Genomic DNA, 28,000 nt, shown 5'->3' on the forward strand with positions numbered 1-28,000 from the left:
GTGGTTCAGTAATTGCTAATGTAGTGTTCACAGCAACTTTACAGAACTACCAAACAACAAGAGTCAACCACATCTATTTCCTATTACCACCTAACATTATAGATTTACCTTCTTGTTTAAAAGGCAAATGACTGAAAGGCAAGAATTTCCTTTTATTATTTTTTTTATTGCCTTATATCAGCTTTACAACAATGCTTGACATTCAGCAGAAACCTAGAAATATTTGAATGAATAATTAATAACAAGTAAAGGATGGATAAGTAATGCCTCAAAGACTCCAATAGCTAAGAGTTATAGTAAATATTCAGCCTCACTAGTCATCATGGAAATATAACCAAAATGAGCCAAGGTTCTCCCTCCCCCAACCAATGCTACTTCCTTAGTGCTGATGAGGATTCAGCAAAATGACTCAAGACCAAAAATAAAAGTGCGTATTCTTCAACCCAGCAATTCCACTCCCAGAAAATAAAACCTGGATCTGTGAAAATTTTTGTCAATAAGTATAATTAACAATAACAAAACAGTACAAATCACTTCAAAATATAAATTGATGAAACAGTGGTAATACAATGTAACATTACACAGCTATCTGAAAGGTGTCAAAAACTAAAGATGGAAAAAATGCTCATTAAACATGAACACAGATCATTAACAAACAGGTACAACAGAAGCTTTTATTTCTTAAAAGTCTAAATGCATGAAAACATGAAAATGTCTGCAGTAGTTATTATCACTAAATGTTAAGATGAATACTCTGAAATCTTGGTGTTTCCTTGTATTTTCCCAGTTTTTCCTTATAATAAACGTGTTACTTTTGTAATCAGAAAAAAGGGAAGGGAGGGAGGTTTGGAAGTAAATCTGATGAATTAATTCTGAAGTTCTGAGTCCCTAGCAAAGTATTCTTTCCCCAAGATGGCCACCCTTAAACCTTAGTAACTCTGCTGCTAATTCAAATTAATACAGCAGGAAGTGCTGTTTGGGCACCTGAAGTTTAAATGAAGCTACAGGTTCATATAAGGAAACTATTTCTGCCAAAACATAACTGTTAGATGGTGTGTTCCACTTTGGCTACAGAAATAAGTGTCTTAGGGGAGAAAGATGATACTTATAATCTCTTAGCACATCAACACAAAAATGCATTACTTTTTCCTTTTATAGATCATTTTTTGATCACAACATTATGCAACATTCTAGTTATGAGTTTCCTGCCATCTTTTTTAAGGAGAGAAAGAGGAAACAAATTATATTGGGGGGGGGAGTTTACATTCTATACCACTCTACTGGTACAAGACACATGCTTAGGCTCTTATCTAAGATCACAGCACCACTAGTAAAAGCAGTCACATGCTCACATACCATATACAGTCACTTAAGTTTGTATCAACTAGTGTTTCTCCTGAACCAACAAAACTAAAATTTGAAATGTAGAAATTGAGTGTACCCAACTGTACAAATTGCTAGAAACTATATACTACTTTTCATTTTTAACATTTTCAAATCCTCATTCATCTACCACAAAATGAAGCCAAAAAGGAGAACACATTCATCAATATTTAAACTTATGAAACAGATCACAGGCTTCATGGGCATGCTGCTGCTACTGCTAAGCTGCTTCAGTCATGTCCGACTCTCTGCGACCCCATGACTGTAGCCCGCCAGACTGCTCTGTCCATGGGATTCTCCAGGTAAGAAAACTGGAGAGGCAAAACTTTCAGTAGCTTACATTTTATTCATGACAAGGCCAGTGTGTCAAACACTACCCAGAAACACAGTAAATTTTTCCAAGAGTAGTAATAAATATTAAACTAAAAAGAGCCAAAAGCACTCAACAATTCTCAAACAGATATTCATCAAAATGAGGTAAGTCTAATGTGTCATTTGCTAAAGAATTTAATGCTGAAGCAGAAAAAAACTCATCAAAAATATCAGTCTTCATGGGACTTTCTGAGTTCAATGTTCTAATAAAAGCATTATTTGTGAGTGAATCTGGCTGAAGTTCACTCTGGTTTTTCTTGGGGCTGCAGTAATTATGCTCCTGCCTCAGATGTGTGTTGTGGGGAATACTGTTGAATTCATTGGGAACTGGTGCCGGGATGTGACTATCTCCCATTTCTAAATACCTGAAGTCAGCCTCCCGGTTTTCTGAGAGCTCTGTTGAAACCACACTGGTCGGGGACAGTAATTCTGCTAGAATTTCTTCATGCGTCTGACCACCGTACGGGGAAACACCGGGAACTGTGGCGCACCCTGATTTATTATCGGCAATGTCAATTTGACGCTGCAGTTCTTTTAGCAAGCCTTCTATTGACTCACCGTCATTTGGAGACCCACAATGGGACACCTGTTCTGAAGGTTCACTTGGAAGTGTTCCGTTTTGGGGGGAAGACATCAGAGCGGCTAATTTCTTCTTTTTTGCCTTAAGTTTTTTAAGAAGTTTTAGACGGAGTTTATGAATCTGACCCTCAATTGTGTCTCCATGGTTTGGTGACAAAACACCATTTTCATTTCCATGAGAACTGTGGTTGAGGTGAGCTCCACAGGAGGCACTTTCACATCTCTTCCAAACTTCCGAATCACCAGTGCCATCAGCACGGGGAGGGGAAGCTGTGCTGGCTGGTGACTGACGGCTTGGAGGAGAGTTACTCACCAGAGGCAGCTTCGCTGCCCTCCTGTGAGCTTTCCTGGAGGCCTGGCTGGCCTTTTGTCTTGAACCTTTAGTTTGAAAGCCACCAAAATTACTTGCCCCCTTAACTGAAGGCTGCAAATCAGTCACAGTGTTTCTGTTATGAGCTGAAACACAAGAGGGCATAAAAGAAACACCCTTGCTTAATAAGCCTTTTACCCAACTTCCCACAAATGGTTTCTTCTCTTTCAGAGGTGGATTCTGTAACGGCTTAGCTATTACAGTTTGAGAAAATGCTGTGGTTTCTTCTTCCTTCCAATCAGATACCTGAGATGTAACATGTTGTTCTGGATTTAACTTCTCAGTTTCTGGTACAAGACATTGTTTCAATGAAGCATTCCTCTCTAGCGCAACTGTACCCTCAGTGTCTACTGACTTTACTTGCTGTGTAAGGTCCCCAGCACGAGTGTCATTCACAGGCTGAGTAACTACGGTATCTTCTGTAGTCACCTGTACTGATGGCATAGCTAAGAGTTGGGATGAAAAGCTTAAATCCACAGACTGGTTGTGGGTAAGCTTGTCCTCGCATGGGGCCACTAAAGAAGCTATGAGTGGCTCCTCTGACTGCAAAGTGTTTGCTTCAACAACCCCTACATTTTCTGCCACAGGTTTGTGTTCTAATAAAAAACCTTCAGAGTTGGACTGTATTTCTTCAAGTGTCAAAGGTAAGATACTGCTGTCAACTGAACCTTTCAGATCTGGAAGAGAATGATGTCCAGGAGCTACGGCTTCATCCTGTGAGAGGGTATTAGGAACCATGGACACATCCGTGGGGTGCGTTCCTAAAGACGGTTCAGCTGAGGCAGCTTTGCCTGTAGAACATGCTGCTGGAGACGCTTGCTTCTCGTTGCCAAAAGTGTACTGGTCACTAGTCTTTTTAAGTTGACGGCAGGCAGGTGCTTTATCTGTCATCTGGGATGTTTTTCTTTCCCAAATAACAATATGTATCTCCGAAGCGGGAACCTGAAACGTCTCATGCCTTTCAGAACACAGGCCTTTTAAATCATCACATTCTAGCCAACTTCCTGGGGAATGGGGAGTGAAAGTGAGAGGTTAGATATTCCAACAGACCACTATCCTAGGTAACTTTCTTCTGGCCTTTTTAACTGCTATTATTACTGAATACCCACCAAAAGAGAACTTGAAAACATGGCCTTATCCTTATGTCACCATTTTTCTCTGCCGAATGTCACGTCCTTGGATTTGGATAACGAAAGTTATGGACTCACATCCAGAAATGTGAAAAACTGAGGCAGTGTTTACTCTTTTCTAAAATGCTCATAAAAATCAAGACAGAAGTATCTTTAACTTATGGAACTGAGAGTACAGTATCACCTGATATATCTAACAATATCAGAAAATAGATTAGGTTTTTCATATATATGAATTTTCAAGATAAATGAAGCTTGTTACCTCAAGTACCAACATTTAATTTGATTATTTTATTGTTGGGGGTGGTGGTTAGGAAAAAAATAAAAGCTTAGGTTTTTGGGGGTCTGCTCTTATTTCTAAGCTCGTGTTTTCTCATTTGTCAAGTAAGGATGAGATGATCAATGACAGGGAAAGACATTAAATACCCCCTCTAAAACACCAAAAACTCCCAAACAAAACTATCTGCTAAATAAGTTTATGTCGATACAGTCTTGTAAACAATCCGAACCCACTACTTCTTATCCTATACCCATTAAAACTTTGAGAATATTTTCTTTGCCTAGGTCAGTGGATCTCCACCACAAACATATGTTAGAACCATCTGATTACTATTTGGGCTGAAGCCTCAGAGATTGATTCACTGCTCTAGAGAAGAGCCAGGATATTTTTTATAAGCTAATCATACAATTTTTATATATTTGTCAAAGTTGGAAAATACCTAACCTCTTCTCTCTGAAGAGGATTTTTCATTCTCTAGAGTGCAATTAGACAACTATAATTTTTTTCCAAAGTTTTTTTTTAAGCTATTGAGAACTAATCCCCCCCTAAATTCTGAAGTAGGGTAAAACTTTACAGTAATATCTATATTTATGAGTTTCCATTTGCAAAGTGCTTTTATAAGCATATTGTGATATATATCCAAACTATCCCCAGGAAGAACATTTGGTGAAAAATAGCAAACTATAAACCAACAGTAGTCTCTCACCTCAATCTCTTTTTAAAAAAGCAATATGCATATGCATGTGTATACTCATAAACATGCTGATATAAACAAACAAAGGCAGCCATGAGGAGTGATTCTAAAGCAGGGTGATGGGGTAGAGGAGAAGGAGTGGGGCTGTAACAGGCAAGGACAAGAAGAGAGAAAAGAATGTCAAGGCAACGTTTATCTTAAAAGAACAACAAACTAGAGTTCAGTCCCCACGCCTATTATCATAAAAGAAAAATGTTTAAGCACTTACCATCAGCATCTAAAATCCATGTGACAAAATGATTATTTGCTTGGTACTGAATTACAGAAGTTACTTGATAAAGACAGCCTTCAGAATGAAATGAATAGCGCTGCAAGTCATTATGGGGTAAGCCTTCCACAAAGTGTAACATGAATACGAGAGAGACTCTGTAGGGGAGAAAGGCAAGAGAAGTCAAATGAATGTGATGCCATGTGTCTGGCTGCACAAAAGATGGTCTGAGGCAAGTGAGTCACACATAACACTCCCAAGGCCAATTGCACTGCTTTTTCTTGAGAACCTCCAGATGTGTGCCTTAATTAGAAACGGAGAACCCATTTGAAGACGTGTGTAACAGTACACCCTTCTCAGAATGGTGTCACTGACAGTTGGAGACCGTCATGCAATAAAGCTCTAACACAGGCCATTAAACAAAACTTGCTCTGTAAGCTGCAACACTGCTTTGGCTTACAGAAGATCTCTTGAAAACTACTTCACAGAATCAAAAGAAAAAAATCTAGACCTTTGAGAATTTTCTTTGGCACCAAGTGCCCAAATTTAACTGCTTTTTTGTTAGATGGGACAGGTAATATGTGAAACAAAATAACAAACCTAAGATATTCAAATAAACATTTAAAAAAATCAAATAAGCTAATAATTTGGCCTATTTCTCTGTTTTCTCAGGAAGTAAGACAGACTATTAAAAGTTAAAATTCTATTTACAAAAAGTTTATTTCTAAGGAAGTAGAAAGGAAAACATACTGGTTATTATAAATTTCAAAACATCTGCAATTTCAAAAATACACTATTACAGTAACATGACAAACCAGAGAACAGAATCCAGAATAGGCCTCAGATAACTAAATTTAACAGAACTTTCAGGATTTACAAAAAAATGTTGAATATCTCTTTTCCCGGTATTTAAACAGATGTCAAAACTTACTTAGCTTATCAACATTTATTCAGCTGAAATAAACTTGAATCAGTGTCCAAAAATGTAGATTATCCAAACTGACAAGGGACAATTTGTAAATTATTCCTTGTCAATCTATTAGAGAATAATCCAGTCTTTATGTAACTATAAATAAAAAGTCCTGCAAAACTGTCTATATCAATAAATTCTGTTTTTTTGCCACATATTGATCCACGATGCCAAAAGTGGGGAGAATTTAAAAACTGTGAAGCATTTAAGTGTTTAGAAAATTAATGGGCATTTGAAGAATTTGGAGAAAATTCACAATGCATATATAACAAAGCAAATGAAAACATAATCAATAACTCCAGGAAAAATAAAGAGCTATGAAAGAGATGAAACGTAACCACTTATACTCCTTGGCAGGAGACGGGATGTATGTATACTCATAATAAACAATGAAAGTACTGATTTAACCAAAAAATGTAGTCATATTGGAAGGACAGGGAGAGGTTAAACACAGGTGGGGCCCAGGTGATGGTGTGAGAGTCCCAGTCTTCAATATTTTAAAAGGTGCAAAGGTACACTGCACTGAAATGTCAAAAGTGAATGCTACCTTAAAGGTTTAAAGCAGGCGCCTGGAAATGGACTAGGAGGGACACTGTTCTTCTCTCCTTTTAGGTCTTGGCACTAGTAGATTAACTGAGATTTTGTTACTTGGGTGAAAATAAAACCTTCAGGAAAGGTTCTAAGGGATTTCTTGGCACATCCAAGGCCATCAGGAAACAGGAAGAGAAGGTTAATATCACTGGTTCTTTACTACATCAAATGAAACCTCAAAACATGTCCTTTAAGTAGGGACAAAGTTACAGAGGAAGTACGTGTGTGAGTGCATTAACAAAAGAGAGAGAAACTGCCTAACGTGGAACTGCTGCTGCTGCTGCCAAGTCACTTCAGCTGTGTCCGACTCTGTGTGACCCCAGAGATGGCAGCCCACCAGGCTCCCCCGTCCCTGGGATTCTCCAGGCAAGAACACTGGAGTGGGTTGCCATTTCCTTCTCCAATGCATCAGACTGAAAAGCGAAAGTGAAGTCGCTCAGTTGTGTCTGACTCTTCGCGGTCCCATGGACTGTAGTCCACCAGGCTCCTCTGTCCATGGATTTTCCAGGCAAGAGTACTGGAGTGGGGTGCCACTGCCTTCTCCAAACATGGAACTGACCTGTGAACTTTTATAGAGATGGAGCTTCTGATAACACTAAAAAAGAAAATTCTGATCAGTCCGCCCACTGAGGAAAAACAGAAGGCTTGGTGATATATAATGAAGATATATCTGCTCAAGGGCAGCAGAAAGCTTACAGAAGGATGAAGAATTAGCACGCTGAAGTTCGGGAGAAGATGGAAACTCAGACAGATGAGCCTATGGCTCATTTTGAATCATCTTAGTTCTTGAAACCAGGTTAAGGAAACCCCAGAATTCTAATGACTCTAGGCACTTGATAATCATGATGGTGTGATCACTCATCTAGAGCCAGACTTCCTGGAATGTGAAGTCAAGTGGGCCTTGGAAAGCATCACTACGAACAAAGCTAGTGGAAGTGATGGAATTCCAGTTGAGCTGTTTCAAATCCTGAAAGATGATGCTGTGAAAGTGCTGCACTGAATATGCCAGCAAATTTGGAAAGCTCAGCAGTGGCCACAGGACTGGAAAAGGTCAGTTTTCATTCCAATCCCAAAGAAAGGCAATGCCAAAGAATGCTCAAACTACCACACAATTGCACTCATCTCACCTGCTAGTAAATTAATGCTCAAAATTCTCCAAGCCAGGCTTCAGCAATACGTGAACCGTGAACTTCCAGATATTCAAGCTGGTTTTAGAAAAGGCAGAGGAAGCAGAGATCAAATTGCCAACATCCGCTGGATCACTGAAAAAGCCAGAGAGTTCCAGAAAAACATCTATTTCTGCTTTATTGACTATGCCAAAGCCTTGACTGTGTGGATCACAATAAACTGTGGAAAATTCTTCAAGAGATGGGAATACCAGACCACCTAACCTGCCTCTTGAGAAATCTGTATGCAGGTCAGGAAGCAACAGTTAGAACTGGACATGGAACGACAGACTGGTTCCAAATAGGAAAAGGAGTACGTCACGGCTGTATATTGTCACCCTGCTTATTTAACTTCTATGCAGAGTACATCACGAGAAACGCTGGACTGGAAGAAACACAAGCTGGACCCAAGATTGCTGGGAGAAATATCAATAACCTCAGATATGCAGATGACACCACCCTTATGGCAGAAAGTGAGGAGGAACTAAAGCGCCTCCTGATGAAAGTGAAAGTGGAGAGTGAAAAACTTGGCCTAAAGCTAAACATTCAGAAAACGAAGATCATGGCATCCAGTCCCATCACTTCCTGGGAAGTAGATGGGGAAACAGTGGAAACAGTGGAAGACTTTATTTTTGGGGGCTCCAAAATCACTGCAGATGGTGACTGCAGCCGTGAAATTAAAAGATGCTTACTCCTTGGAAGAAAAGTTGTGACCAACCTAGATAGCATATTCAAAAGCAGAAACATTACTTTGCCAACTAAGGTCCATCTAGTCAAGGCTATGGTTTTTCCTGTGGTCATATACGGATGTGAGAGTTGGACTGTGAAGAAGGCTGAGTGCCGAAGAATTGATGCTTTTGAACTGTGGTGTTAAGAGTTCCTTGGACTGCAAGGAGATCCAACCAGTCCATTCTGAAGGAGATCAGCCCTGGGATTTCTTTGGAAGGAATGATTCTGAAGCTGAAACTCCAGTACTTTGGCCACCTCATGCGAAGAGTTGACTCACTGGAAACGACTGATGCTGGGAGGGATTGGGAGCAGGAGGAGAAGGGGACGACAGAGGATGAGATGGCTGGATGGCATCACTGACTCAATGGACTCGAGTCTGAGTGAACTCTGGGAGTTGGTGATGGACAGGGAGGCCTGGCGTTCTGCGATCCATGGGGTCGCAAAGAGTCGGACACAACTGAGTGACTGAACTGAACTGAACTGAGGCACTTGAGAGAGGTGAGGAAAATGAAAGTTTAATAAGCTTAAAAGAGAGAAGACAAAGAAAAAAAGGAGAGAGAGTAGGTGTGGGGTCAGACAATTACCCTAAGTCAGCTCTGCAGTGGTGTGTCACTTGAACAGCTTACCAGAGCTCCTGACAGAGAGAAGCACTTTGGCAATTCATAAACCTATGCTAACTCAAACTTCTAAAAAGCAAGTTGAGGTCACCACTTTCAATACTACACACTGGGGGAAAAAAAAAGTAAATCCACATTCACTTTGTTCTAAAAATAGTAAGGCAATTTAAACTCACTTTTCTAATACCATTTTTCTTATTTGTGACTTATTGTTGCAATTGTTACACGGACCAAAATGGGCAGCCTTAAGTGGGTGCCACTCAGGGATGACATTTGTAAAGGTGACCAGATTCTTCATACATCTATTAAAAAAAAGAGAGACATAATTTTGATTAAGTTAAATTCATTCATGTTACCTTAAATCAATGACTAAAACAGAAGGCACTTTCCTTTATTTATTCATACTTTCCTATTCCCACAAAAGTGTGTCCATGTTCCTTCCTAACCCTACCCTAGTAAAGTTTTCTGTAAGGACTCTCCACATTAATTATCTATAGTTTCTCAGCTATGAGATGAAAATGTTAAAGGCAGGGTTTCTCAAGGGCAATCCGCTGCTATATATTTTGCACTGGGTTATTCTTCGCTGGAGGGCCTTTACCTGTGCACTGGAGGATGTTGGGCCTCATTCCTGGCCTCTCTACACATGAGAGGCCGTAACAGCCTCCAGCTGCAGCAACTAGCTATCTCCAGACACTGCCAAATATCCCACGGGGCAGGAAAGAGCCCTGAGTGAAGGACCACTGCTTTAAGGCTTTCAAATGTATTAAGAGTTCATCCTTAATCAAAAAATTCACCATCTGGCTATCCATTACTAACAACCAAAAATGAAAAGGGGCACTTACAAAAACATATATTCGGGAATAGCAACAACTTAATTATTTTGATTCTTAAAGTATAAAAATATCAGTTGTGAAAAAATACGGTTTTCACAGTTTACATGAGTTCTAAATTTTGCACTTTAAGCCTGAATATTTGATAGCAACAGCATCTGCAAACATGATCTTTACAGATGCACACTACAATTCAACTCGATTAACAGTTTTTAAAAGAGCAATTATTTATTATCTAAGAGACACCACCTTCTTTTATAAATAACAACAAATACCAGTAACTTATATGTGAGGTAAGCACAGGCTGTTACAAATAGATCAATTCTCAGGGAAGCTAACATTTTAAAGGCAAAGCCACATAAAGGTATCAACAAATGCACTGTTATTTCTGCTACATTCTCAGTTTCCAAAGATAAATATTACGTAAAAGCTCCTATTTTTCATTAATAAAAGGGAGTTTGTCTCAGCAAATAAGCATTAATGCCCCACATGACATCTCACATTCCTGAGCACGTATTACATATAAGGCACTAAGCCAAACTCATCTACCAAAACATCCCTGTGGCAGGCACTCTTTTCGTCCCCATTTTACAGATGAGGAAAATGAGACACATCAGATGATAAACCCGACAGACATGAAATGAGTTCAGGGAGCCCAACTCCAAGGTCTTTAACTGCCTGCACAAACTATCTTCCAAATCAAGTCAAAAGCTCTTAAACTAGCACTAAAAACAGCAGCACACAAATGAACAAATTTGCAGATATTCTTCCGCCAGAGTAAGTGAAACTAAGTTTCAATGAAATGCCACTTCATTTTAAGCTTTTCCCCTCTAACTACTTTTACTTTTAGAGCAAAAAACTCTTAACAAAAAAAGAAAAAAAGGGAGAGGGGCAAGTGGTTGGTGGATTCTTTCCCTTGAGCTCTCATAGTTTTTTTATACGGCTCCAAAATGCACTTTTCACTTTGTATTCAAAGCCAAGAGATCAAAATAACTGCTAAGTCACTGGCCCTCTGTTATGTTTCCATGTTACTTCCCTAACTAACTGTCTGAATTTGGCCTGAATAAAGATGATTTCTGCTGAGTTCCTGGCACAGAGAACATGCTCAGTGAAAAGCTGTCAAACAACTGAGACACAGATTCCGGAAAAGCTATCATCAAGCTGACTGTTGTCTTCAGGCTTGTTTCTGGTATTTATATTATTTGAGACCCAGGTGGAGATCAGGCAGCATACCTCAGTGAGCAGGCAAGTCTGAGGGGACAGGAAGCCTAAGCCTGAGTTCTTCCACTTACTAGTCTGTCACCTCAGGCGTCAATTTAACCCCTTTCAAGTTTCAGTTTCCACATATGTCGAACGAGGAGAAAGTCAGATAATTTATAGAACTCAATGCCAGAAGACCTAGAAGCAGATGTTTGTTCTAATACTCATACAAAGTTACTTAAGTCCTAGGTATGAGTGAAATGCTAAGTCTTACTCTGTTCCCTGATGGACAGGAAGCCTGCTGTGCTGCAGTCCACAGGGTCACAGAGTCAGATATGACTGAGCGACTGAACTGAACTCTGTTCTAGTCCTTTTGACTTAACTGATTTGAAAAAAAAACAACAACAAATGCTTCCTGGTTCTACAGCCTGGAATTCCTAGAGCATTCTCTCACACTCAGCTCTCCTTGACTAATCCTTAAATACCTGAAAATAGTCTCAATTAAGATAATGAATATCTGAAGTAATATTTTTTCACATATATTCATTCAATAACGTGGAGACTCCAAATTTTCTAGGTTATTAACAGGTGAATTCAATAAAAGAGGAAAGGATTTACCTCTATTTTAACAGTTTGAATAAATGACCAACAGAACCAGCGTGGTCATGTTTTAATTGACAGCCAGCCAGTGACTTTCTCATATATGGACACAGCAAAGGCGTCGTGTCTGATAAATTTTCTCTCCCTGACTCCTCTTCCAAAACCTAATTTCTCTATTTTTTTAATATGGCAGGTGTATGGAAGCAAAATAACTTTGCAGCTTCTTTCTTCTCCATGTTTCGTCCTGAGTACCAATCTCAGGGTCATGTATAACAATCGTGATCTCTCTAATCCTCACCTAGAGGCAGCAGGGAAGTAGAAAGCTGAGACAGTTCACGTGTAGAAGGATTCTGGTGGTGGCTCTTTCATAGGACTAAGGGAAGGAATGGGAGAGCGTAAGTTACCTCTGAGATCTGCTGCCAACACTCTGGGAGCCTAAAATCAAGTTTCCACAATGTTGAAAACAAGCAAACAAAAGCCCTAGTCTCTAATATAGGAGTAAACAAAACACATATGGCTTTGCAAAGAATTCTAAGAGGCATACTTACTCAGTGGGGAATCCAGCAGAAGCAGGGGAGGCAGGGGACTGTGCTACTTCACCATTAGTCCCCACTTCCCACTAAAGAACTTAACAAAATTCCTTCTAGTAATCTATCAAACCATTTATGTTTATTTGTTATTATTATTTTTGGTACTCTTTTAGTATGAAAAAACAAGTAAATAATGCAGCTACTGGGGCTCAATTTTTTCCTTTTAGCGGTGGAGAAACTTCAATACACAAAAGGAAATTTTATCAAGGGTAAAGACAGCGATGCTACAAGTGGAAGCAAGTTTTCTTCATATTTCATTACTTGGAGACATTTTCAACAGAATGAATCCACTAAAGAAAATAGAAACACTAACCTGTTTTGATACTTGTGTCCACAGTGTGAACATTCAAAATTCCAAGAAAAAGAGTATGTGAAGAGCTGTTCAATGTGGGGTTCTATTTTTAAGAGCAGGGGAAATGCAAACACAGGGCTTTCCATATCACCTTGAAGAAGAAAAAGAAAAATTATTGCTCATAATAAACTGAAAAAAAAATTACAAATTGTCTTTTCTCACTATATTCACAGTATGAATATATGGGAATACATATATATGATAGAGTAAGTTATTCACAGTTGGGCAAGAGAAGTTTTCGAAGCACTTTCTAAAAATGCCCATCTTTTTAATTAACACTCACTATCTTTCATTTGTCTTGGTGACACTTACGAAAACACCTAAGAAAAAGATACAAAAGACTCACACTGTCTCCTCAGATAAGCTTTTCTCTGGGAAAAAAGAAATCCTCATAACTGTGACAGTTCTAAAGCATCATAAAAACAAAGCAAAAATATGTAGATTTGTTTGGTACAGATGCTAAGAATAATATAACTGGAGAAACACTGTAGGATAATAATTTCCAAGTTGGACAAAACTATGAAAAAAAGCTATCTCTACTCTGACTCTCTTGTCTACAAAGTGGTGTAGGCGCCAGGCTCACAGAACCAGACTCCTCAGCCACTACTCTTCTTAATCTTTTAACAATTAAACTTCAACAACTTTAAAACTAAAGAATACCTGAATTTTGTTTTCATTAAAACAAAAGCTGCACTGTGGATTCTATCTTCCAATTTGGAGAGCAGCATGTTAGGAGGAGGATTTAGATTCTCCTCACATTCATCTTCCAATTGCTTTCCCTCCTTTCTATCCTCCGGGAAGCTTAGATGCTGCTTTACTGATTTGGCCCAAGGACTAATCCAAGCCCTGCCATCGTCTACCTCCCCTGGGACAGCCTCACTTCTGACGTTCGCTTCTCTCCAACCCTGGAACTACAGTTGTCTGGAACACAGTTGAGAGGAGTCATCTCGGTCACCTGTACTGAAAGGCAGAATAGTGGATCTTCCTGCCTAAGGATCAGTGGTCTTAGGCACCACTCTATCAGTATCAGTTGTCACAAAGGTTATTTTATAGTCCCACTGCTATTTTTGTAAAAAAAAAAAAAAACAAATCCAAAACAAAATATTTTCATAAACAGAAATAACAAATTAATCTCCTAAAAATGAACATCATATGCATAAAGAGTGTGTAGTATAGCATGAGTTTGTAATTAGTTATCAGCCTTTAATTACTTACTCTGTTGAAACTAATATCAAGTGAAAAAGTAAATAATCTATATTGCATTATGACAACATAATCTTTAGCTCTGAAAAATATATAGTTCTCAACAAATTAAACTATCACAAAAGAGCTCAAAACACAATTGAATAAGTTATATGATTACAGACCATTTTAGGTAATGTACATAGCTCCTAAATTGATCTTAATTATTTTTCCTTTGATTATCAGTTTTAGGTGTCTAAAGCGTCCTATTAGAGAAACATACAATACCAAAGCTTATTTCTAATTTTGATAACCTCCTACCTAAATTAAGTGGTTTCTCTGTCTCTGCTGCCTTAACCCAAACTCCTGCTCAACTATAGATCTTCCTCAACAGGGTTATGTTCCAATAAACCTATACAGCGTGGAAAATATCGTTAAGCTGAAAAGGCATTTAATCCTCCTAACCTACCAAATATCAAAGCTTAGCCGAACTTACCTTCAACATGCTCAAAACACTTAACATTAGCCTACTGTTGGGCAAAATCACTGAATACAATGTCTATTTTATAATAAAGTACTGGATATCTCATGTACTTTACTGAACACTATACCGAAAGTGAAAAGCAGGATGCTAGACTGGATCCAGAATGGTTGTAAGCATATCGGCCGTTTACCCTTGTGATCGCATGGCTGGCTGGGAGCTGCAGCTCACTCCCACTGCCCAGCATCACAAGTGAGTATCATAGTGCTTATCACTAGTCTAGGCAAAGATCACAATTCAAAACTCAGAGCAGTTTCTACTGATTGCATTTATCTCTTCAACACCACTGTAAACTGGAAAAAAATCAAAAGTTGGACCACTGAAAGATGGAGACCATCTGTACCTAGGTTGCATGTTTCCCTGAAGTATCTTGTTCATCAGGATGCAAACTTTTCAGTGACTCCTTGCTGTCTAGCTATTCAGGTTTCCTCTTCTGTTACTGGCTCATTAATGTGTCTGGCCACTTCTCTATCAGGTTTTTTCTTTTTTTTTTTTTTAAACTGATGTACAAGAATTCTTCATAAGATATCCTAGATATTATTCCTTTGTTCTGTCTTTACACAGAGGTTTTAAACTTAGATGTAACTGCAGTCACCAATTTCTAGTAAAATAGTGACCTATATTTTCTTCCAAAGTTTTACAATTCTGCTTTTCATGTTTGCTACTGCTAAGTCACTTCAGTCGTGTCCAACTCTGTGCGACCCCATAGACAGCAGCCCATCAGGCTCCCCCGTCCCTGGGATTCTCCAGGCAAGAACACTGGAGTGGGTTGCCATTTCCTTCTCCAATTCGTGAAAAGTGAAAGTGAAGTGTCTCAGTTGTGTCCAACCCTCAGCAACCCCATGGACTGCAGCCTTCCAGGCTCCTCCCTCCATGGGATTTTCCAGGCAAGAGTACTGGAGTGGGGTGCCATTATGTGAATACTGGAAGTTTCTTTCTAATTATGCTGTGAAGAAGGGCTCTAATCCCACCCACAACCCCTCCCCTGCCAATCAGGAACCAACCATCACCATTAGGAAGAAACCAAGTGGGGGTGGGGCAGGGGGAGGTGGGCGGGTTTGGACCTGGACTTTCTATTCTGTTCTATTGGTCTGTCTATCCTGGTACACAACAGTCAAAGACTAAATTACTCTCTACACTGACATAAATAAGTAGATACCATAAAATACTGGCTTTTTTCTTAAAAAAATATATATATATATATACAATGAAGGAAAGGAAATATCAAATTGAAGATAGCAGTTATCCTTGTGGTGAGGTAAGGAATAATTGGGAAAAGAGTATTAAAAGGGTAATAGCTGTAATAGTTCTTAAACTGTGAGTAGGGAGAGCAGAGAGGATAGCTTACAATGTATTTTTTTTTAAAAACAGTAATGAAAATGATTAAGTGTCTGGCTGATCTTAAAACTGTAACCAACATTCCAAGCCAGTACAGATTCTACTTCTCTTTCTTTAGTGGTTTAGAATACATGTTAATATTCAGAATGAGGACACACACATTGTAAGATTCCAACGTGTTCCCAGAAGCAAATGTTAGGTTTCATTAGTAAGACCTTAAGCACTAACGTAGCCCCTCTCACTGCTGACTGAGTAGTGCAGACACATTGAGAGGATGCTACTGTACAGGAAGAGCTACATGCCTGCCCAATTGCTATCAGTGCACAATTTTCAGACATCCTTTCTCTGTTATACAGAAATCCACATCCAAGGCAGCAGTAGAGCAAGACACAATCTTCCAAACATTTATAATGAGCAGGGATAAGCAGGGTGGTGATTCAGACTGGGGAAGAAACCACTCTTTAAAATTCAACTGGGAACTGAAGTAGGGAACCTGAATAAACATCTCAGGTCACTCTAGGAGGGAACTGATGGCCGCAAAATGCAACATGGGAGCCCCTCAGTTTACACTCTGGCGATCTTATGGACAAGGCTCCTCTGGGATGAATCTCCCACCCAACAGATGAGTGACTGGGGTAGTCTACTGGGGGAAAGGACAGGGAAAGAAGCCAATGGTGTAACCCCTGAGTGCTGACCTGGCTCTGAGAACTGCATCCACTCTGAAGGGAAGAAGCACATGCATGCATATTTATATAAAACAACTCCATCCTTGAATGACTTAACCAGTGATACGTTTCTACCCAGATTCTCCCTTCCAAGAATCTGATCATCCCAAGTAATAAAACAGTATTGTATTTCCTTATGATGTAAGTATGTCTTTACAGTAGATGAGTAACACAGTTAAATTCCACAAATTACTTACCTAATGTACATCTAAGCTGAGGTTGAAGTCTAATAAAAATTTCATCTCTTACTTCATTCAGACAGGTCTCTATCTTTGCAAATATTTCTGAAGGAAGCTTTTTACAATCTCCATCTAATAATAAAATATAGAACATTATTGATTTCTCATCAACCTATATCTTTCGATAGACAATTAACACATTATCAAAAATGAAAGTTTCTCAGCCAACAAATTATCCAGAGACAAAATGGAAAACTACAAAATTCTTAATTCTTCTTCTCTTTGTAGTATATCATGCGTATATGTGCTTAGTCAACTCACTTGTGTCTGATTCTTTGTGAACCCATGGACTGCAGCCCATCATGGGGTATCCATGGCATTCTCTAGGCAAGAATACTGGAGTGGGTAGCCAATTCCTTCTCCAGGGCATCTTCCCGACTAAGGAATCAAACCCAGGGTCTCCTGCATTGCAGCCAGATGTTTTACCATCTGAGCTACCAGGGAAGTCCCGTAGTATACCATAGATTCTCTCAGTCTTTTTTAACAGCACAATATCGTTAGTACTGACTGCCTGGCTCAACATCATTCTGCCGGAGTAAAATCTTAGTGAAAGTTTTTCTCACCCAAATAATCACAGGCCTAGCTTAAGAGCTACATGTTAATATTCTGGCCATCTCTGAAACATCTGAGGCGGTTTCTTTCAATGCAATTGTTCCTTATGCTAAGACAACTTCTAATCAGTTAATCTTATCTTTATAACTTTTACTGAACTTAACTATATCTCAGGAACAGATAAATTTATAAGGAGTCTTAATATTATGATTACTTCCCAAACAAACATTTGGTATGTTTCCCTCCTTCTACTCTCTTTTGGGGGAGGGGGAGGAAGGAGGGCATGAAGGGATCTTCACTGACATCATCGCATTTTGTACAACTCCACATTCTGCTTTTTTTACACAAATGTGCTTCATTAAAAACTTTGCAGGCTAGTTATTACACTCCAACTGAACCGTAGTTTTATTGGCCATTCCCTATCGCTGGACAGTTAAGATTTTTCTCTTTATTTTACTATTATAAATACTATTATCATGAACATCTTGGGGCACATACCTGATCATGTGTTTGACATTCTTTAGGGCCCAAAGTCTTCAAAATTACTGACAGAAAACTAAGATTAGCAAAATTAAGAAACTAAGATTAACTAAAATTATTTTGAGTAAAAGCCTCCATATGCACTTGACTCTGGCTACTAGATCTTTTCACTCAAATCTCTTACAAGTAAATAATTCATATAGCCTGATCACACACTGCTTGTGCGTTTCACTATGAGAACATCTGGAGTCTCCTGTAATAAGAAGTGAGCACTGACCAGAATTTTTGGTATCTGATCACACTGGAAAAAAAGAGAAAACTTACAATCAACAGTAATGCAGCTGGAACAAATGTAATTACAACTATATTATAACAATGACAATTATCTTGTAAAAGATGAATAAAATACTGAATAACCAAGGTCAAACTGCATAAAAGTAAGGAGTCTCCCCTTCCAGACGGAAAAGGCCATAATAATTAAAACAGCCTGGCACTGGTGCAGCGACAGGAAAACATTCAAAGATGGGGAAACAATGTATAAGATTTATATAAAAGATTGCAAGATCAAAGTCAAATTGAGTAAAGATGAGGACAACAAGACCTAGAAAGCCCTAATAATTAACATAGTGTGGTACTGGTGCAGAGACAAAGTGACTAAGAGAACAAAACTGAGCGCTAAGGAACTGCTTACACAGACTGGAATATGACAAAGGGGGCATGGCAGATCACTTGAGGAAAAAGGTGGAGCTAGAAAAACTGGCTATGCAATGGGAAAAAAAATGATCTCTTACCACACACCATACCCAATTACTTCCCATTGAACGAAGAATTTCAATGTAAAAAGCAAAGCTCTGTGACTTCTCAGTGAAAACACAGGTGAATGACTTTCTCATCTTGGATAAAGGAAACATTTCTGTTTAAAGCCACAAACATTACTAGCTACAAAAAGAAAGATGAACAATTTCTGTACATCAAAAGGGATCTTTAAAAAAGCAAAAGCACAAGATACAAACTGGGAGATGTAGCAAGCTATCTGACATAAATAAATAGAGCAACAAGGACATATAAAAGCTCAAATCAGCAAGCACATGACAACAGAACAAACAGGTATAAGACACAGACAGGCTTCACAGAGGGAACAGAGGGTCAATCTATACAGGAAGAGCTGTTCAACCTTTCTAAAATTGGGGAAAAGCAAATCAGGACCATTTTATATCATCTAAATAGCAAAAATCTCCACCTGTGAAAATAACCAAGGGAGGAAATATGGATGAGGAAGATCTCATCTATACTGCTAATGGGAGTACACACCGATACCACCACTCTGGAAAACCATCAGCCTTTATCCAGTCTGTGTGAACTCAGAGTCTGTCCTAAGGTAGATCCAAGGGAAATTCTTGGGCCCTGAAAGATTGGCCTAAAAACAGTCACGGCAGCAGTATTTATGATGGCAAAAATCAACCCAATGATAGATGAATAAATGCACTGCTAATGAGGCTTCCCTAGTGGCTCAGAGATTAAAGCGTCTGCCTCCAATGCGGGAGACCCGGGTTCGATCCCTGGGTCAGGAAGATCTCCTGGAGAAGGAAATGGCAATCCACTCCAGTATTCTTGCCTGGAGAATCCCATGGATTGAGGAGCCTGGTAAGCTGCAGTCCACGGGGTCACAAAGAGTCAGACACGACTGAGTGACTTTACTTTACTTACTTACTTACAAACTGGTATTTTGACAAACTGGAAATATTACACAGCAATTAAAATAGGTGAGCCACAGACACAAGCAGCTTTACAGATAAATCTTGATAGAAAATAAAAAAAGTCCCAGAAAAAATACACTGTTTATCTTTATAAAGTTCAAAACATTAAATCAGGCAATATATTACTTAGCCATATATATGTAGGAAGAACTATTTAAAAAGAAGAAATGATAAAACACATTTTAGGATGATGATTACCTTCGGGGGGAGTAGAGGATGGCATGGGGAGGAACATATAGGTACATGTAAACCACTGCAAATATTTTATCTTGGGTTGGAGGTAGTTCCTGAGTATCCCATTTCATGAAAAAATAAATATATATCCCTCACTGTGAAGTGATTTTTGGAGAATTGTGGGATTATGGGTGATCGACTTACTTCTTTATTCCACTTTACAGCAACTCAAAAACTTACAAAGTTTTACTTTGATGGACTCGATGTTGACCACCATTGACCAACAGATAAGATATAACCACAGACCCCTTACTCTTAGTTTTTGAAAAAGACTGCCTTTTGGGCAGTCATGCTAACACAACTAGTATTATCTCAAGCTTCACGATATGGTCCCTTTGGGCCCTGCTCCCAGGTCTCGACACAGAACAATGGGTAAGAATAGCATCTTTTTCACGCGCTATGAGACAAGTTCAATATCAGTCTCTTAAAATTAAAGAGAAATAACACATTATTACTAACCTTTAACTCCATCCAGCTGACTGGTGTGCAGAAGCTTATTGGCTTCATTATACCTGGTAAACAACCGCCCGAACACGGACTCCTCTTTAGAGCACAGGTCAGTCACAGTGCTTTTCAGCCCTTCCAAGTGCACCAGTGCTGACAGGATACAGTCTAACCAACACAGGGCATGTGCGTTCTTCCACTGGACACATGAAGTCTGGCAAAATGAGGTATGTTTGCTCTCCAGTGGCTTTTCCAGTTCAGATGTGCATCTTTCATTTTGAGGGCGAGTTCCTTCAGTTCCAGAAACATCAACCATGGTAGCATCTTCCTCAGGAGCCATGTCAACAGTATCAGCTTCCAAAGCCTCATTCTGCTCCCAGGAATCAGCTGTCCTAACTGGATTCTGCTGTCCACTGTACAGTGAACCAGGTAAGCCTGGTGAGGTTCCATCATATTCTCCTCCATTATGGCTACTGTTCAAAACTTGTTCACTGTCAATGCCTCGATAATTTTTAGTCTTTTTGGAATCTGCTAAAAAAGGTAAATCTTCACAGTTGGTTTCCAAGATCTTTCTCTTTTGAGGCTTATTTGGAGTGTGACAATCTTCCAAACCCGGAGAAATTAAGTTATTAAGTGATTTAGAGCCTAAAGGATAGATGCACTAGAAAGAAAAAATAAAAATTCAAATAAGCTCAAGCTTTACTTTACCATTTCTATATCATGAAAAATATGTATAAAATGCTAGCATTAATTTGATATGAAAGGATATATAATATTATCAATCTAAATTTGAAGGAACAAGGATAAACAGTTAATCAAAACTTTAGTCCTCAAAAGATTAGTTTTTTCCTAGTTACTCTGAATAGTCAAGTGTTTAATCTAAGCTACACCAGGGTAAGTTAACAAGGAAAACATACATATTTTTGCTTTAACAAAGAATCCAATGTTGAATGAACTAAAAATTCTAAAATTTTATGATGAGTGTACTATTCTTTTGGGGATAGGTATACTGTGTGGCATTAAAAACTAGAAAAGTAGTTTCAACGTAAAAAGCTCCAAAGAATAATGTGTTACACAGTTTTGAAACTGAGTATTAACCCAAGAGCACATCAGTGGACCAATTTTACAACCACACTGGGTCTCAGAATCAAACTGGCTGAATTTTAATGACTTCACCATACATGAACACAATTTCAGCCAAATAGCAAAAGTGTAAACAAGTCACTAAAATAACCAACGAATTTTCCCTAAGCTTGAACACCAGCAAAACATTTTATAAGACAGATGCAAAAAAAAAACAAACAAACAAACAAACAAACAAAAAAAGACAGATGCAAGAAATCCACATCCTGTGTGCCTTCATGTAAAACATGCCTTCTTCTATACACGTATGGCAGACAGCCAGATCAGTGACCTCTAGTGAACTAAAGAACTGTATCTCCAAGTAGTCAGGCCCTAGAGTCAGCCCCCTGCCACAGCCTTGGGCTTGGCCATGTGACTAGCTGTGATGGGACATGAACAACCAGGATGCACACAGAGGCCTGAAGCACTGGCTGACTGGACTTGCCCTCTCACAGCCCTCTTTCTGGAAGATACTTTCTTAGTTTCAGCTATTGCACTGTAAGGATCCTAATTAGCCTTATGGAGAGACCCTTGTGGAAAAGAAGTGAGATTCTTGCTGACTACCTGACTTGAGTTCCCAGTTGGGAGCTGGCATCCACAGCCTGCCACACAGACTAAATTTAGCTGTACCAGCCAACAAAATGGGAAGTCTAAGAATGGCCTTGACAACCCACAGAATCATGAGTGAAGCCATTAAGTCACTTTGTCACTAAGTTTTGAGATAGTTCATTTTACAGCAACAACTAACTGAAATGCACTAAGAAAGAAAGAAAGAAAGATGTCCGACTCTTATGATCCCATGATCCTCCGTTCATGGGATCCTCCAGGCAAGAATACTGAAGTGGATTGCCATTTCCCTCTCCAGGGGAACTTCCTGACCCAAGAATTGAACCCAGGTCTCCTGCACTGCAGGCAGATGCTTTACTGACTGAGCTACGAGGGAAACCTGAAATGCACTCAATCCTCCATTTAAAAATATAGCATTTTCTATACAAGTGAACACTATATTCCTAATATTGCACTTGTTTAGAAATTCTTTAGTTTAACAGGACAAGTTCTTCATTTTTCTATTACTAACTAGTTGTGCAGTCACCATTAACAACTTAATCCTCGACTTTTATACCCTGAGATTACTTCCTTAACCCTACCACATGTCAGATGATATAGAACACTTTAAAATCAACAGCGGTAATTCTGTACTCAAAAAGTTGTCCAAAGAAATTGAAAGCAAGACCTTGAAGAGATATTTGCACACCCATACTCACTACATTATTCACAATAGCCCAGAAGTAGAAGCAAACCAAATGTCCATGTACAAACAAGTGGATAAAGAAAACATGGTATACACATATTAACACAATAGAATGTTATGCAGCCTTAAAAAAGAGAACTCCTGTCATATGGTACAATATAGATAAACTTTGAGGTCATTACATTAAGCAAAATTACAAAAAGACAAATACTGTATGATTCCACTTATATGAGGTACCTAGAGATTAGTCACATTCATAGACAAATTAGAATGGTAGTTGCCAGGGCTACAGGGAGAAGTTGTTATTCAATGGGTACAGAATTTCAGTTTTGTAAGATGAAGAAGTTCTAGAGTTCTTAAGTACATAATATTTAGAGGTTAATAACTTTCTCAGCGAGTCCCAAAGTTAATAAACCAACAGATAAGAGTGACAACATCTAAAGGACCCCTATAAGGTTAAAAAAAAAATCTTGAAATATATTTCCTCCTCTAACAAGTCTTAACATCTTCATGTAATAATTCAGGAAACTGAGTGGAAAAATAACAGAGAATATTTAAAACTGTATACCAGACAGATCTAGAGACTTTGATTATCTACATATTAAAAAACATACAATCTAAAAACTACAAAATGAGCACAAATTTAAACAGTGAAGAAAAAAGCAAAAGGCTAAAACTTTGATACCATCTAAGATTAATACTTTACCTGCAGATCCTCACACAAAAAGACAGATTCTTGAAAACTAATTCGGTAAGTCTTTAAGGCTTTTAACTTTCCCTTCGCCCTACAAGAAGGGCAATACCCATCTGATAAAACTTTAGCTGAATCGTAATTCTAAAAGAGAAAAAAAGTAAATTAAAATAGAGACACTCACAGATTTCATCAAATTACAAAAAGTTAAATGTAAAAGTAACCAGAAAATTTTTTTATAATTTTCACCTAGAAGCATCCTGGCAAGATATCTTAAAAGACAGCAAATAAAAGAAATGCATACAGGCTTTAATACAGCTATTATTCCAAAAAGAATATATTCTAGTTTTAAATTTTAAAGCAGGTGTTAAGAATAGCATTAGTTTTATTTGCAAGAAAAAAAGTAACATCAGTTACTACTGAAAATATGTTCGACATTTTCAAACAGTAAACCGTAAGGTCTGTGTTTTCTTTCTACTTTCACGTATCAGTGAAACAGAGAGGTAAACAGAAACAGTCTTTCGCCATTACTGTAAGATTTCCGTGGAAGATACAATTTTTTTAGAAATTAATTGGTAAAATTAAAACCAAATTTAAGTCTCAAAAACAGGAGGGAAAAAAACCAACTTTGCACTGAGGCAAAAAATAAGTGCACTAACTTTTCCCAAGTACCCCACCATGTGGAGTGAAGATTTCCCTATATCAGCCCCTGGTCCAACCACTGGCAAACCATTTCCACTCTTCGGGGAATCCGTCATTCCGAGTCATTGGCTAATTTATGTCCCTTGAAACATGTCAATAGCACTAAGGATTTCTCAATGAACCCTGGAAAAAAAAAAGTCAATAGACAATTAAACAAAAATCCTATTTACTTTGAAAAAGAGCTATGCTATTTTAGAAGATGGATATACATTAAGTATATTTTGAGAACTATATATCCTACGTTAAACAGATTCTAAAATTGTTATTTTGAAGTGAAAGCAAAATATCTAAATTTATTTATAAATCTAGCAAATTTGCGGGAAGAGGGCACAGACCAGCAATAGGACCAGTCTTCATAGTAGACTCATTAAAAAGCAAACATCAAAACTTGTAATTGAGTTAGCTATTAGTTAACTGTATCGACCAGAGTTTGAAAACCTAAGTTTTTAGTCTATATACAATTTAAAACAAATATATCAACATTATATTAAGAAAGTACTTTATAAAACCCAGATCCATTGTGCTATTTACCTGACAAGGACAAAAGAACCCCCTACATTCCTATTGCTTTCAATTACCAAGAATACACCAGCTGAGAACAGTGTCACTTCTTAAAAGCTGACAATAATGTACTTCATTTAACATTAAATAATTGGTAACAGAACAAAAATATAAACACTGTCATAGTACAAATTACACATGTAACAAGTGTTTTTTGAGTGTAGTCCCCTGGAGTAGAATCACATTCCGTCAAGTCAAAATTATGAGACTGGAGTTCAGTGTAAGGGAAAGTAATTGTTAACAGTAGTTCAGATTTAAAATACAAGGAAAACTAGATAAAGGAGAACTCTGGGCAGAGTGAATCACCACTTCACAGGGATGCTGTAGAATACTTGCGAGAAAAACGTTTTTCCAATATCTAAGAATCCATGATTCTATGACAACCACCTCTTGGAAAACTGGGGCTCACAGATTCACTTTAGTAACTAGTTATGCTATTCTGTTTCACAGGAATATACTTTACACAGCTTTCAAGCCAAGGAATAATTCCAAAAATAAAAATTCTCTTTAGAAAAGCATCAGTGAATCTCAAGTTGCTATTCCTCAAGAAACATTCATAAGCAGGGTTTCCCAACCACAAGATTACAGACATCATAGACCAGATCAGTTTGTTGTGGAGGCTGTCCTGTGGGTTAAGGGGATGTTCAGCAGCATCACTGACCTCTAACTGCTAGAGGCCAACAACACCCACCCCTCAGTTGTGACTGTATCTCCAGATGTTGCCAAATGCCTGTCAAATGTTGCCAACCTGAGGGGTGGGGTGGGGGTAGGGGGCCAAATTCGGCCCACTGAGTATCACTGCCAAAAGGATAAAAAAACAAGTTTAGTGCTTCTCCTTTTAAGTTCCTCAGGGAGGACACCAATTTGTTAACTCTGGCTGGTTCTGTTTATAACCTACTCACAGAAGGGAACTATACAGGAAGAGTCAAACTTTTAGGATTCAACAGTGACTAAAAGCACGGGCTTTAGGTTCAAAACTGTATTTGGAAAATTAGATGATTCTAAGAATTAAATCATGTATGGATGTGAGAGTTGGATTGTGAAGAAAGCTGAGCGCCGAAGAATTGATGCTTTTGAACTGTGGTGTTGGAGAAGACTCTTGAGAGTCCCTTGGACTGCAAGGAGATCCAACCAGTTCATTCTGAAAGAGATCAGCCCTGGGATATCTTTGGAAGGAATGATGCTGAAGCTGAAACTCCAGTACTTCGGCCACCTCATGCGAAGAGTTGACTCATTGGAAAAGACTCTGATGCTGGGAGGGATTGGGGGCAGGAGGAGTAGGGGACAATAGAGGATGAGATGGCTGGATGGCATCACGGACTCAATGGACGTGAGTCTGAGTGAACTCCGGGAGTTGGTAATGGACAGGGAGGCCTGGCGTGCTGTGATTCATGGGGTCACAGAGTCGGACTCGAATGAGCGACTGAACTGAAGAATTAAATGCAATGTGTGTAAAATGTTTAGCACCTGACACATACCAAATTTTAAGTACTACTTAGTGCTATTTTATACATTATGCAGAAAATAGGCAGCATAGCTTGGATCATTCTGCAGTATTCTCCAAAAAAAAAAAGGGCTGGTAAGCCATGTATCTGGAAAAAATCTTCCTTGTTGAAAATTTCCATCTGCCTGAGGGATTAAGCAAACTTTTCCAGCTGGTTCTCTCTCTACTAAAGTAAAACATGATAAGAATTCAAATTTGCTCTCCTGATCCTATCACCCAACAATTTCAGTGGAAAAACAGGTAAGCTGGTGGTTGAAATCCTGAATATGCAGAAGCCCCAAAAGAAAATTCATTAAAAAAAAAAAACAAAAAACAGAGGTAGGCTATTCAAGTCTTTCAAATACAACTTACTTGGTCCTAGATAGAAAACCCTGGGGTAGTTCTTACAACTTAATTTATCCCTGAATGACTGCCCTCATTGTCCTCTCTTCAAAAAACCAGCTGCTCCTGCTCCTTTTGCTTGTATTTCTCCTAGACTTTGGCACCTCTATGCTTACAAACACACATACTAGAAAATTTGAGTGGTTCTCTAGTCAAAGTCGTCAAATTCTGTGGACAGTTCTTTGGAAGCATCTCAAATCCCCACTTCTGTCTTCATCTCCATCTCCACTCCTTATCACTGCCAAAGTGATGCTTTTATGAAAGAAAAACAAGTCTGAGTCGGTCGCTGCCCAGCTTGAAATCAAGTAATGACTCCAGTCTGATTACAGTAAAGTCCAAACGCTCCATGCGTTTGTGTTCAGTCGTTCAGGGTTACCTGAGGGCAATGCTAAGACCTAAATACCATCGCACTGTGAGACCACTGCCTTTCCAGTCTTACCGTCTGCTCCACTTCACCCTCCCCGTTTTTTGTTTGTTTGTTTGTTTGTTTGTTTTTTGAGCCGCTCCCCACCCCCACCCTTTTCATTACTTTTGTGAACCACTGACGCTCCAGAAGCCCAAATGTCAAGTACTAACCCAGCACGGACCCAGTAACAGCAACAAAGCGTCAAGTTGGCCCTGGGGCTAGCGAAAGCAGCAATTAAGCTGAAGTCACAGCCCAGCGCAAAATGGGGAAACCCAGAGAACCAACTGCTCGAATAAGGCCTTACACCCGTTTAAGCTTTCCCTCCAAGGAAGGGGGCTCGGCACGCGAGCTGTCAAAGGTGAGGCCACAGCAGACTTGAAGCCGAGGGCTAGGGCTGGCTTTCGGCGCCCAAGTCTGGTACCCAAGCCAGCCGTCCTGAATCACAGACCAGGAGACGTGAGTTTCAAAACCCAACCTTGGAAACCCGAGGAGACGCAGGGTTCCGTTAATTCACGGTCCTTATGGGGGGGGGGGGGGTGATAAGGGGACCTCTGGTTTCTCTTCAGCATTTACCTCTCTGAGTCCAAGCGAATGAATCTGTGACTCTAACACCTTACTCACCAAGCCTTTCCCCCAACCAGCCTAGCCCCTCCTTTCAACCAGCGTAGTACCCCCACAGATCACCCCAGCTCCATCCGCTTTTCCTATTTCAGAAGCTGAAGGAAGCTACTCCGTCTTTTCTCTTACCTGCCGCCGGCTCGGCCCTTCCTCGCGTCCGGGTCGCTCGGAACTCCCGTTCCAACTGGAGCTCCCACGCCAGTGCGCGACGTTCAACCCACGTTCTCCTCGGCCCGCTCCTCCCCCCGAGCCCCTCCGCTAGGAAAGCAGCTTCCGGTTTGAGTCCTCGGCGAAACACTTCCCCTTCCGGCTCTGCGTGGGGGCCCTGAAAACGCGTGAGCCGGGCAGGGAAGGCGAAGACGGGAGCACTTCCGGTGGGCCTCCGCAGAGAGGCGTGGCTTTCCGCTCGGCCGCCGCAGCCGCAGTTGTAGCTGCGGCGACGACTAGGGGCGGGGCCGGTGGCTGCAAGAGCCCGCCATATGTGAGTGGCTGGGTTTGGGGAGGCGACGTTTCTGGAAGCTGCTGGAAAGCGTCCGGGTGGCGGAGGTGA

At 39.5% G+C, this 28,000-nt stretch overlaps 2 protein-coding genes across 5 annotated transcripts in view; one reads left to right on the forward strand and one right to left on the reverse strand.

Annotated features, from left to right (window-relative positions):
- Positions 1-145: 145 nt before the first annotated feature.
- On the reverse strand, positions 146-27,823 carry USPL1 (ubiquitin specific peptidase like 1). Of its 2 annotated transcripts, XM_069601618.1 has the most exons (9): positions 27,580-27,823; positions 23,938-24,103; positions 23,294-23,422; positions 20,229-20,874; positions 16,705-16,818; positions 12,683-12,812; positions 9,326-9,451; positions 5,077-5,234; positions 146-3,708 (listed from the first exon to the last, which is right to left on the reverse strand). In XM_069601618.1, the coding sequence occupies exons 2-9, from the start codon at positions 24,034-24,036 to the stop codon at positions 1,826-1,828; spliced, it is 3,285 nt and encodes a 1,094-aa protein (XP_069457719.1). In that variant the 5' UTR covers positions 24,037-24,103; positions 27,580-27,823; the 3' UTR covers positions 146-1,825. The 2 variants fall into 2 exon arrangements, with proteins under 2 accessions (XP_069457719.1, XP_069457720.1); XM_069601619.1 differs by lacking the exon at positions 23,938-24,103 and having other exon boundaries at positions 27,580-27,777.
- The window catches only part of HMGB1 (high mobility group box 1), a 130,098-nt gene continuing 129,847 nt past the window's right edge, over positions 27,750-28,000 (forward strand). Inside the window, exon 1 of one of the 3 annotated variants that reach the window (XM_069601622.1) lies at positions 27,750-27,931. The gene's annotated coding sequence lies outside the window, so the exon portion shown is untranslated. Of the gene's footprint in view, positions 27,997-28,000 lie in introns of all 3 variants that reach the window. The other 2 variants (XM_069601627.1, XM_069601625.1) reach the window with 2 other exon arrangements.

The sequence above is a fragment of the Ovis canadensis genome, chromosome 10 (genome assembly GCF_042477335.2).
Source record: "Ovis canadensis isolate MfBH-ARS-UI-01 breed Bighorn chromosome 10, ARS-UI_OviCan_v2, whole genome shotgun sequence".
NCBI classification, from domain to species: Eukaryota; Metazoa; Chordata; class Mammalia; order Artiodactyla; family Bovidae; genus Ovis; species Ovis canadensis.

Coding starts and splice junctions, on each gene's coding strand:
- USPL1 (XM_069601618.1), bottom strand. CDS start 24,036: ATGACGGATTCCCCGAAGAGTGGAAATGGTTTGCCAGTGGTTGGACCA. Junction 23,423..23,937: donor TGGTGGGGTACTTGGGAAAA/GTTAGTGCACTT, acceptor TTTCTCTTTTAG/AATTACGATTCAGCTAAAGT. Junction 20,875..23,293: donor TTTTGTGTGAGGATCTGCAG/GTAAAGTATTAA, acceptor TTTTCTTTCTAG/TGCATCTATCCTTTAGGCTC.